Source organism: Pipistrellus kuhlii, unplaced genomic scaffold (assembly GCF_014108245.1).
Source record: "Pipistrellus kuhlii isolate mPipKuh1 unplaced genomic scaffold, mPipKuh1.p scaffold_m20_p_11, whole genome shotgun sequence".
NCBI lineage: Eukaryota > Metazoa > Chordata > Mammalia > Chiroptera > Vespertilionidae > Pipistrellus > Pipistrellus kuhlii.
In genome coordinates, this window is record NW_023425416.1 from 49,508,855 (window position 1) to 49,521,382 (window position 12,528).

Here is a 12,528-nt window from a genome sequence, read left to right on the forward strand (position 1 = left end):
CTCCCTTCTCTGGGATCCTCTCATCATGCCCCACGTGGTCTTCCTTCAAGTCCTCAGGGCACTGATTCCGGCACCACTTCCTAGAAACAGTCCTCCACTCTCTTTTCACGCACACAGGGTGTTCCCCCAAAATGCCTCCTCACTTTGAATAATGGCACAGGCACTGTGGGTACTTCAACTGCATTTTCACACTATCAGTGGCATTTAAGGACGAATTTCCTTTGTTCAGAGCTTTGTCTGGCTGAAAAGGAAGAGACAGTAATTGAGCTACCAGCTGTTCAAGTGTGCACACGTGTTTCGAGGGACAGCTTCTATATTTTAACCTCTTAACTAGATGGTAAGGGGCCCAAGGCAGGTTTCCACGCCTGATTCTCTGTTGTCTTTTTCAACATGCCTGAAGCTGTGCTAATGCATAGAAAAGGCTCAGTATTTAGCTGAATAATTAACCTGTTATTCGAAGAACTCCAGAGGAAATGTGGACAGCAAAGCATCATACCAGAAGTCTCTGATCCATGGTATGAATCCTGTTTGCGTCTGACTTACTATTTATCCTTTATTCAAGCTGGTAACCTTTATTTTTTTTAAAGAGGATAGGAGTTGTTTTTTAAAAATATATATTTTTATTGATTTTAGAGAGGAAGGGTTAGATAGAGAGATAGAAACATCCATGAGAAAAAAAAATTCATTGATTGGCTGCCTCCTGCCTGTCCCCTACTGGAGTTCAAGCCTACAGCCCAGGCATGTGCCCTGACCAGGAATTGTTCTTGTTCATCAGTTGACACAGCTCAGCCACTGAGCCCAATGGCCGGTCCAAGTTGATCATCTTTAGGTATCTCATGAAATACTTTATTTTGTCAATTTTAAAAAAACAAAACCCCACAAGTTCTCTCTTTCCCACTCTGAGTTTGTATTTTTTTTTTTGTTCCCTATAAAGAGTAGACTGTATTTTGCTGTTGTTGTATAACCCATTTAATGAGATATTACCCTGCCATTTATGCTCCTGTCTTCCGCCTGCTGGGTTGCCAGGAAACCATGACCCCTCCCTCTGTTTCCAGGTCTTATACTGGACTGACAACTCCAGGGAACCCATGATTGGTAAGGTCAGAGTCCATGGAAATGTCACAACCAAGATCATCATGGGGCTGAAGGCCAACACCGTCTACTTTGCCTCCGTCAGAGCTTACAACACGGGTGGGACGGGGCCCTCAAGCCCTCCGGTCAACGTCACGACCAAGAAGTCACGTAAGTATCCCTCACCCTCCAGGCAGCAGCATCAGCTGTGAACGGAACTGCATGTCTTCCTTCAGCCTCCCCTCTTCTCCTCCCCCACAGCCTTCACTGATTGCTTTGTTTGGTTGATTGGTGATTGGCTTGTCTGTTAAATCTGGATAATTGTTGAAACTTTCTGGTAACAATCAAAATAAACCATTTTGATATTTTTGGAATTCCAAAGAGGAACTATTCTAAGTATGTAGATCAGGGGTGGGAAATCTTTTTCCTAACAAGGGCCATTTGCATATTTATAACATGATTTGAGGGCCATACAAAATTGTCAACTTAAAACTTAGTCTGCTATATTTGGTCAAACATTTCATTAACTCACCCCCCAATGCCTTGGCAGGGCCAGACCACATGATTTCACAGGCCTTATATGGCCCGAGGGCCAGAAGTTTCCCACCCCTGTTATAGATGAAATACAGATGGTGCAGTGCTGAAGGACATGGACTGTGACGCCCCCTCCCAGCCCGAGCCCAATACTGGACCTCCCATCTCAAGAGGTCTCAACACCCTCCCTTGCTCAACAAGGATGGAGTGGAACTGTCCCCTCAAAAACCGTCATAGGGCTTTGTGCAGGAGTGAGAGGGAGAAGATATAGGAGCGTGTGGGACATACTTTCATTAGTGCCTCCTATCATCTGCTCTTGTTTTATCAGTTGAGTCCGAGAGTGCTCCAGTGGACCCTGCACTGTCAGACCATCTAGGTCTTTCCTTCTAGGACATCTTATCCCTCATTGACCTGGAAGCCCTTGAGATCCAAGAATTAACTCCTCTGCTTCTTTATGTTTCCCTTAATCATCTGTCACAGAGGCAGGACCTGCTACATATGAATCTGGATTTCCATAACATGAGGCATAGCAACAGCTAGGGAAAGGTCTGATCTGATATGACTGAGGGAGAATTGCAATATGTAATTTGCAATTCTCTTTTCATGACTGCATAATGTCTTATTCTTCTTATCATTTGGTGAACATAAATTATTTGTTAACAGGATTTTTGCAACGCATTCTTTAGTCTCTGAGTTCTGATAAAAAAGAGTTACACATTTCCTGAACTTAGAGTAACACAATCTTGGGCTCTGGGGTCAGAGTCACATGGCCATGGGCTCTGGGACTCAGGTTATGGACATGTTTTGGGTCCCTTATTCTTTCCACGAAAGTTACAAAATATTGAGCACCTCTGTGCCCCAGGCCCTGTGTCAGTTTTCTACATCATCTCATTGAATTATTAAATCAATCAAGGTGCTTGGTATTTCAGCTCCTAGTTCTGAGAAAACAGGTGCTTGGGTAAGTGGTGTTGTGGCATCTGACCTGCTATGAACATAGGTTCTCTGAAAGTCTCCACCCCACGGACAAAGTGAGAGTTTGCAATCCTCACCTCTAAGCATTCCAATAGTCTCTTTCCTTCCACTCTCCCTCATCTTCAGTCCACACCTCAAACTGCCCTTACATTTTCCTTCCTAAAATGGAACCGTACCCTCTTCTCATCCCAACATTTCATTGTCTCCTCTACTATGGAGGACAAAGATGAAGAGAAACACATACAAAATCATCCATGATCCCTCTAGACTTCCTGCCCAGCCCTTTGCTCCTTAGCCCTGGAGCAGCAGGCATGCTGATCTCGAGTTTCACATTCTGATGTCTGAATTCAAGTAGTCTCTCATCCTAGTGCCCCTGCCATGCCTCTGAACACTCACATGTTTCCTCCTCTCACCAGAGGTCTCCCACAGCTTCCCCTTCAATGAAGGCCCATTTTCCTTGGTGCCCACAGCACTGGCTTATTGTGAGGTTGTGCTGGACAGAGCTGGAAAAGGGCTTCAGGGGGAAAGAAGGTTGGGGATCTTGGCTCAGCCATGACCTAATTATTTGTTGACAAGTCAGATATGTTGATAGCTCAGAACCCATCTTCTCATCTGAGGGACAGAGGTGACTATGATTTCCTCGAGTTCAGTTTTCTCTGAGCACTGAAGGACAGTATGTGCCCACTGGACCCTGGAGGGTGCCAGGCCGGGAGGCACAGGGCATGGGAACATGGTGCCTTTGCTTTTTTTGGAGGTGATTTTGCTCTCATGGCTTTCCTACAGGAGGAAGGCATTACTACCTTTACCCTTCCTTCTCTTTATAAACAGTGGTTCAGACACTTCCTTCAAGGACATCCAAGGTAGAAATGAGAAATGGCTTTAATGAGACATTGATGATAGTTCTGATTCCAAGTGCTGTCCCTGCATCAAACTTTTCCATGTCCTTGAGACGTCATCAAAGTTACCTCTGAACAGTGGTGACAGCCTAAATTCTGTCTTCTTCACACATCCATACAGTATACAGTCACTGACTAGGTTCTCAATCAGATATGTGATCATCCATCATACGTATGTCCACTCACATTTACCGAAACCTCTGCCCCTTCTGATTGGGCTAAACAGAAGACAGAGACTTTGGGGGGCGGGGGGGACTAGGATGATTCCATCAATCATCCAAGGAAACAGCACCTCTCACAAGCCAGGCACAGGGTTCAGTGCAGTGCCTAATGGAGATGAAGACAGGTGAGCGTCCTACCTCCCAGCAAGTTCTCTTTAAGTGAGGAGTCAAGAAGAAAAAACAAACAAACAAACAAACCAAACGAGGCCATGAAATAGCCATGAATTTATGAGAAGCACCATGAAGAAAGGTAAGAGGCTATGAAGTCCCCAGGGTAGAGGGCTGCCTGGGGAAGGCCATGTATTTTCATGTGACATAAAGACGGGAGCTGGTGAATAAAGGGCCCAACACAGAGGGAACACACCAGCTTCTGTTTGCATTGCTGCTGGCAATGAGGACAGCTGGCTCTTTAAGCAAATATCGGTGATGTAACAGCCAGTGTAATAACCCAGTGAAAATGAGGTCTTTCCAAAAACCACTGAGGGGCTCTGAAAATACATTGTGATCCACACAGACATCACTTCAATGGAATTTAGATTTACAGCTGAAGAGAGAAAAAATACTTCTGTCAACTCCCAGGGGAAAAGCAAAAGCAAAAAGCACCGCTCCCACCCGAAAGAGGAGTGCAGGCCCAGAGGCAGAAAGCGTTTGCAAATGACCATTCCATCTGGCCCCTGACCTGGACTGACCACTCTGAACTGGATTCTTCGGGTTGAAAATATGCAATCAACCCACATTTAGCCATAAAGGGAGCATTAAGCTTTTATTTCATCTTGCACTCATGTTCTCTCTCTCTCTCTTCCCCAGAAGTCAACCCCATGCTGTTACTTAGAACTGTAACATAAGAGGTTGTTTTTTGAATCGAGTTCGCAGTGTGAACCACAGTTGAATGTAAATGCCATCTACAGGAAAATCGATGGGCTGTGGAGGGCCAGAGCCACTTGCTCTGTCGTTTGATTAACAGAAAATGACTTACTCTGTGGAAATTGCCTGCAAATATATATATATTTTTTAAATCAGAGAAGTGCTTGTTTGTTGAGATTACTGTAGACCAACACATGTGAACATCCACAACACGGCTTTCATGTCATCCACATGACCATGGTTGGTTTGTCAAGATAATAGAAATTTCAGCTTCATCATAGATTTTTGCAATTCAGTTTAATCAGTTATGTATAGCTCATAGGAGATAAAGGGGTAGAAACATCAATGATGAGAGATAATCGTTGATCAGCAGCCTCCTGCATGCACCCTACTGAGGACTGAGTCCACAACCCGGGCATATGCTCTGACCAGGAATTGAACTGTGACCTCCTGGTTCACAGGTTGACTCTCAACCATTGAGCCATGCCCACTGGGCTGAGATGGACCTCTTTATCCGCCTCTCAGAAAGCACATGCAGAACTCAAGCAGGAGTACTATTATTAGGAGGGAGTCTTGAATGTACTCTAATTATATTTAAGAAGTACATCATTTGCAAACTTAGAAATTGTATTATTAGGAATGAACCACTTTGAACTCAATTGAAAAACTGATTATGTCATAACACTGCCTCTCTCAGCACAGAGAATGCACAGATACTGGGCTGCTTGAGTACCACTAGCCACACCAGGAATGGTCTGGCTTTTATGTCATGTAGGCGAAACATTTATCAACTAGAGGATTAGAGTCCCATTCCAAAGATGTGAAAACCAGGCTTCTTGGCAGAAACTGAAGACAAACTCAGGTCTGTCTGGCTGCAAAGCACAGCTTTCCCTCCCTCCCAGACAGCAGACGGCAGTCTGAGCCATCCGGGCCACTGGCCTCTCAGCCCGAGAGCTCACTCCCCATAGAACTGTCCTCACTCTACGTGCACGGATGCCCTGCTCTGCTCTGCTAGGCACAGACACCAGGGCCGACTCAGGGTCACGCCAAGTCCTGCTGGAGCTGGTGGGAGTCAGCTCTGTCCCAGCCTGGGTTTGCCCAGCAGATTCACAGCATTGAAAAGAGTTTTATCTTAACAAACCACCACACCAACCCCAGGCACAGAGTAGATGAAACCCTCAGAATCCATCACTGTGACGTGGAAGGAGGGATTTATCTTCCCTCTGTATTGATTGCCCGATGCTGTTAATGATAGTGCTGTTTTGAAGAACAGATAAAAGAAATGTCACCGGAGTAAACTAGACATTCTTTGTGATAGCTGGAGAGAATTCTTATGCTATCTCCTTTATAGCCCAGAAAGGATTAGAGAAAGCAAGCTGGGGTAAATTGAGGGAGGATATTCACAAGATGATTATCACTGAGACTGTGTCCTTCGGAAATAAGCATGCTGAGCAGCAGGCACAGAGCTGACAACAGGCAGAGCCCTCAGCCCTCGGTGGTGACCGGGCTTCTGTTGTCCAGGAATGCCCCGGGCCGGACCGTCTTGTGAATCCACGTGGAAGGCTGTAGGTGTGGCCGTGGCAATTAGCCTTGATTGAAGGATGGCATGAGGAGTGGACCGGCCACGCTGTGTCACTGTGGATCTGCCCACAGCCCAGACATGATTAATGTGACCTGAGTCACACAGGACCCAGCAAGTCCTTTATGCAACATACAGGACATGTGCTGGGGTTGGTGGTGCACTTGAACAGCACACAAGCTCTCAGTAAGATTAGCAAAGCACATCAGCAAGAATAACTGCAAGTCAGGGTGATAAACTCTAATAAAATATGGACACAGCCATATTGCAGCACAGGGCAAACCTCTCTCTCTCTGCAGGTCCCCTGTGATGTACGTGCAAGTGGCTGGTGAACACGGGGGGGAGGGGGACCCCAGTGGGCGTGAAGAGGCAGGGGGACATGTAACACAATGTCAGCCACCCCGCCACCCCTCAGGGGCAAATCCAAAGTTAAACAGCGGTTGAGTCAAAACTCCAAAAGAGATCGTCTCCACTTCCACCCATGTCATGATGAGTTAACTACCCCACTCTTTCAGCCTCACACATTGAAGTCAGATGCCAAAACCAGCCTGCTGGGCGGCTTTATCTCTGCCGCTGCCTCCCAGCTGAGCTATTTTTAGTCTCACCAGCTTTTTAAATCTTGAGAATCATCATGTGGCCTCCCAGCTCTGAGCAGCGGAGTGTTGTCATGGAGAACACTGGCCTGCCATCGGGGGGCAGGAACTGGAAGGACTCAAGCTGTCCTCCGCCTCAGGCTCTTCGCCATGTGGCCTCCCAACCTGGACACCGGCTCTCGCATGTAACATTCACCGGTAGACCCAATCCATTACTTCAGAAGGCCGATTCCAAACCTGTGCTCCCCGCCCCCCATACTTCCCACGCCTTCTCCCAGAAAACAGCGATCCCAGGGAAGCAGACACCACGGGCTGGACGCTGAGAGACACCTCGGGGATGATCATCTGGCTTGTTATGACATTCCTTTCTCTGTGTATTGCAAGACAGCCACCTTTCTCCCTCCGAGCCCGGGCACTGGGCTAAGACAGACGGTGGCCAGTCTACCTTGGCAGTCAGCTCTGTCCCAAGAATTCTAGCCGGGACTGCATCTGACCAGAGGAGGTTTCCAACCTTGGAGGTGATGGGCACTGTGACTTCTGCAGGAACCCTGAGGATGACAGAGGGAGGGTGGTCCTGCGCCCACAGCACGCACTGAGACACTGAGGGGCACTGCCTGGCCTTCTGGTATTCCTCTTACCACCCCGAGGCTCTTCCCCATCCTTCCCTGCGTTCTAAGAGCGATCCTGCATCCTTCCCAACGTATTGCTAAATTTTGCTTAAAAAACCTTAATTTGATTGTTACAAAGTGTCCTGGTACAAGATTAAAGAGCTAAAGATGACTAAGGAGGAACCCTCTGTGTTAATACGTGTAAAAGGTTCATAACCTGAATTTGTTTGACATGCGCATTGACCTACAGCCAAATGGGACACTAGGTAAGGGAGCATCCTCCCCCCAATCCAGTCATATGTGGCAGAACAAACAAACTCAACAGCAATGACTAATAAATTGATACTTGGACATGGGGCAAGTCATTATTAATTCATACGTTTGTCACAGTCATTCTCAATTGACCAGAATTTGAATGGATTTGCTTACTCTAATTAGAATATGCTATTTCAAATGAACTTGAGAATATTTTAGCTTCTGCCATGCTCATCATCCAGCAGTTCCTGTCCCTTTCATGTTGATGTGTCATGGAGTAACCACAAGCTAATGAATATTCATTGAGATCTTTGGTTATCTTTTTAAAGCTCCGAGCCAACCCCCAGCTAACATTGCGTGGAAGCTGACTAACTCCAAATTATGCCTGAACTGGGAGCACGTGAAAACCATGGAAAATGAGTCTGAGGTGCTGGGCTACAAGGTGACTATTTGGTTTTCCCTTTAAGTATGACAGCTAAGTTACTAAAGAACCAGGAATGTTGCAGCCAAATAGGAAACACATTTCATGCATATGGAAACTGAGGGATCTTCCTAAAATGGGTGTTGAAGATACTGAGAATTGTTGTGAACTTCTTCACTGAAAGTTTTATGTCCTGCCCAGCTGGTGTGGCTCAGTGGTTGAGCATTGACCCATGAACCAGGAGGTTGTGGTTCAATTCTTAGTCAGAACACATGCCTGGGTTGTGCACCTAGTAGGGGGTGTGCAGAAGGCAGCCAAGTGGTGATAATCTCTCATCATTGATGTTTCTATCTGTTGATCCCTTTCCCTTCCTCTCTCTGAAATAATATATATATTTATTATTTTCATATATATGAAAAAGAAAAAGCTGTATATCCTGAGGTCCATAATGTGTCCTGGAGCATGAAGAAACAAAACTCTATAGTTTGCAAAAGTTTTCTTTAAGTGACTCTCCTTACCATTAAACAAGGAGGGTTTATGTGGGTAGTAAATGTGAATGAGATGAGAGCAAGGTCCAAGATTATTATTGCAGTAGAATTTCTAGAACTGATGTTGCAGTAGGATGTGATCATTTACCGATATTAGAAGAATCAAACAAGAGTCCAGTCAGATACCCAGAGCACATCCCTTCCATCTGAGCTAATGAGATGTCCTCTGGCAAACGCATCTACTCAGAAATCTGAAATGGGGCCCCGCTAACCAGTGGCTTCTCACAGCAGGCTTCAAAGATGATAGCCTGGAGCTATTTAATTAATAGAGATAAATCTACTCTCATTTCAGAAGCATTGGAAAAAACAGCAAATCTTTTTCTTAACACTACATTTTCCAAAAAAGGGCATAGATTGGGCACTTCCATCCAAGGAATACAGAATTTAAAAATTTTAAATTATTGATTGATTGTAAAAGAGAGAGAGAGAGAGAGAGAGAGAGAGAGAGAGAGAGATGAACATTAATTTTTATTCCACTTATCTATGCATTCATTGGATGGTTCTTGTATGTGCCCTGACCAGGGATTGAACCCACAACCTAGTTGTATCAAGATGATGCTCCAATCAACCGAGCATGGGCCAAGTGCCAGGGCCAGCATTTATTTATAATGATGTGTCTTTGTGTTCCTTAGGAGTGTTAGGACCTCAGAAAAGGAACATGTCCCTTTAACTTGAGCCACATTTTATTCAGATTCTGTACAGGCAAAACCGACAGAGTAAAACCCACATTTTGGAGACAAACAACACATCAGCTGAGCTGCTGGTCCCCTTCGAAGAGGACTACCTGATTGAGATAAGGACAGTCAGCGATGGTGGGGACGGGAGCAGCAGCGAGGAAATCAGGATTCCAAAAATGTCCAGTGAGTAGCGTCCACATCGATTGCTGTCGTAGACTTTGATTCCAGCTGCAGCATAAAATCTGGGCTCTGCATACCATTTCAGTTCTTGTTTAAATGTTGGGTGAAAAAAAAAAGGTCTGTGTTTCCATTTTAATTTGTGAGCAAGAGGCGATGAGTCCATTTTTCTTTAAATAACCCCTCCGATTTGCAACATGTTTGTATCACACACCAGTATTGTGTTTCCTCGTTCAAATCTAAAAAAAAAAAAACCCACAAAAAAACCCCCACAACTGTGGGTCATCATGCATGATTCTTCCTATTGGACAGAAATCACAACACTTTTGTGTGGATGTGTGCAGGCTTCCGAGCAGGAAGAATATGAAATATGTGCAGCATTCAGCTTTTCCTATGCCTGTGGCAGACATCACCAATCCATCACCGCATTTATGCCGAGCTGAGCCACACACCCTCTCAGTACAGTGTACTCAGCAGGTAACACGAGGCAGATAGGGCTTGGAACACCGATGCATTCTTCCTGCTGTCGAAGAATCACACACCCGTCCGCCTGCACCTGTATCTGCCACCATACACTGGCCAATCCTCACCTTCGCTGGGGTCAGAGTTGACCAATTAGGGCATTTTCATTTGTTCATTTTTGCATTGAAAACAGACATCCTGGGACAGAGGGTAGGGATCTTCCCACAGTAAAACATGATGTAAGTGGAACACGTGTTTGCTCTAAAATACACTATTAGGAGATAAGCTATATTATGCATTTGGGTCAGGAAGAATGAAGCTAACAAGTAATGCTACTTATTCTCAGCAGATCGTGTTTTCTTTTTGTTTTCTGCAGGTCTGAGTTCCAGAGGAGTCCCCATTTCAGAACCCGGCATCCACTTCCTGTCTGTGATAATGATTTTTTACTGTTTCGCTCTCAAGCCACTTGAACGGTGAATGGATCCATAAATCTCGAGAGGCTTCTAAAGGCAAATCGTTCTGTAAATACCCTCTCTGGCCCCATCCCCAGATACATTCTTAATACCGACTTGTTTGGAAAGAAAAAAAAAAGTATATTATTAAGAGCTTATAAATATCTATGGTACAGTAATAAAGCAATTTAAACTCTTTTGAATTTTAAAGTTTTTCACATGATTACACATGTTCAGGAGGTGCCAAATTAATCTGTGGACTTCTAACTGCGGTGGCTTTTAAATGACTTATAGGCAGAGTATAAATAAGTCCTCTTGATGAGGAGGATAAATAGGAAATAGATTGCAGCTCTCAGAGCTAAAATGTACATTTTTTTACTTGCTCGTGGAAATTTCCGTATTCAAAGTTTTCACCCTACTTAGAAAGAAAATAAGATGCTGTGAACATGATTGGGATGATTTGAAATATACGCATTCCAGGGTTATGTGCTTCGATCTCTGAATCAAGGGGAGACAAGAAATAGTTGGACGCAATAAGAAGTCCATATGCATGATCTTCCCAATAGTTTTCAGGAGGTTCGGTATCAATCGTGGCAGAAGCAGGGCCTTATGGCAAAGAAAAAGAAAAGGGAAGTAAACACCCACCTAAAATATTCTACCAACCCTGGAATACAGTAAGCCATTCCTCGTAGCAAAGTTTAATTTTTCAAACAATTCTGTGTTCTGCCAGGGAAAAGGGTACATGAACAGATTTTAGGGAATCATTATGAGTTGTTAGCAATGGACGTGGCCTTAGTTTTGTACAAAAAATAAGTATAGGAATGGCATTATTTATTTAATCAGGTTTTTGACATTTTGGTCTGGCTATTTCTTAGCCAATGTTCTCTCCAGCTCCAAAAATAATCCACACACTGTCCAAGGCTGAGAAAGAGGTTGTGGGTTGACTCCTTGCTGGACACCTGTTTCTGTCCGGGGTCCAGTTCTCAGGGTCGAACAGCATGGAGGAGGACAGGTTACAAGTGGGCCGGGCCATCTGTGAGGCCATTCGCTTCCTTCCGGAACAGCCTGGAGGAAGGTCCTGCCTTCAGGCTGTTCTGACTCCCAGCCTAGCAGGTGTTATGTCCTGGGAGCGAGGGGTGAGACCGCGTCCCGGAGTGTTGCCTTGGTAAAAATGGTGTGAACTCTTCATCATGTTGAGAATATGCCAACTTTTCTCACAACCATCAAATCTCACAATCTTCACAATTGGATTTTCTCATTTTTATTTGTAAGTATTTCAGAGCTGTTCACAGTACAGGCATTGTCAACAGCAGATGGACAGTGACTTGTCAGAGCTGTGACCTTGTCCTGCCTGAGCCGTGAGCCACACAGTGCAGACTGACCAGCCTTCTGTGCACACCGTGACAGCCAATGGAGCAAAATGAATAGGGGACACAGATATTGGGGTACGCTTCTGTGACCAGCTGCCTGCCCAAGACATCCTTGCGGATCCGAAGAGCCAGCAAAGGCTCACGGTCTCAATGTTTCCTCAACTTGGGGAGAGGCCAGGTTTGTGTCCCCCCAAACCAGAGAGTAGGGGCTAACTTGTCTGAGATTTTTGTTTCTATTGATCAGGTGAATTAAATAGAGTCCTTTGTGCGCAGGAGTTCAAAAGCTCCAAATAGAGTCCAGTTTCATCTCTCACTCTTCTACATTTTCAGGTGGCTTTCATTCATAATTGCTCGAGCACTAAAACTATCATATATTACTCAATATCTAATATTATGTATACATTCATAAATCCATACCACACTTTTCTAAACATAGTTTGGCATTCATAGTAAAGAGAGCGCATTCTTTCTCAACTGACATGCAACTCCGCTGTTCGGGAGGCCTCTAGCACCTGCGTTAACATCCATCCCTATGTCAGGCCCTCATGGACATAGTGCACATGGGTTGCTATCATGCCCCATGGAACAAAGTAAGTGGTAAACAAAACAAAAAAAAATCCTCTCATGCATGAACTAATATCATGAAATTAGTTACTACACTTTCTTAAGTGCCCAATAGATAATAAAAACTGTCAACCTATGTTGATGTCAAAATCCAAAGCAGCTTCAAGGAAAATGAGTGGTTCCCTATTCCTGACGCTAGGTCACTAAGGAATGGAGCTCGGCTGGGAGAAAATCCTGGGTAATGTATACACTCCTCCGTTTTTA

The 12,528-nt window shown here is 44.8% G+C and overlaps 1 protein-coding gene across 2 annotated transcripts in view; it reads left to right on the forward strand.

The window, feature by feature from the left end:
• Window positions 1–10,540, forward strand: part of CNTN6 (contactin 6) — a 123,411-nt gene extending 112,871 nt beyond the window's left edge. For both annotated transcript variants that reach the window (XM_036432111.2, XM_036432116.2), the window contains 4 exons: window positions 1,056–1,242; window positions 7,923–8,035; window positions 9,254–9,422; window positions 10,255–10,540. In XM_036432111.2, coding sequence (XP_036288004.1) covers window positions 1,056–1,242; window positions 7,923–8,035; window positions 9,254–9,422; window positions 10,255–10,355 — 570 coding nt within the window. In that variant the 3' untranslated portion in view covers window positions 10,356–10,540. The remainder of the gene's footprint in view (window positions 1–1,055; window positions 1,243–7,922; window positions 8,036–9,253; window positions 9,423–10,254) is intronic.
• The last annotated feature ends 1,988 nt before the right edge of the window (window positions 10,541–12,528 follow it).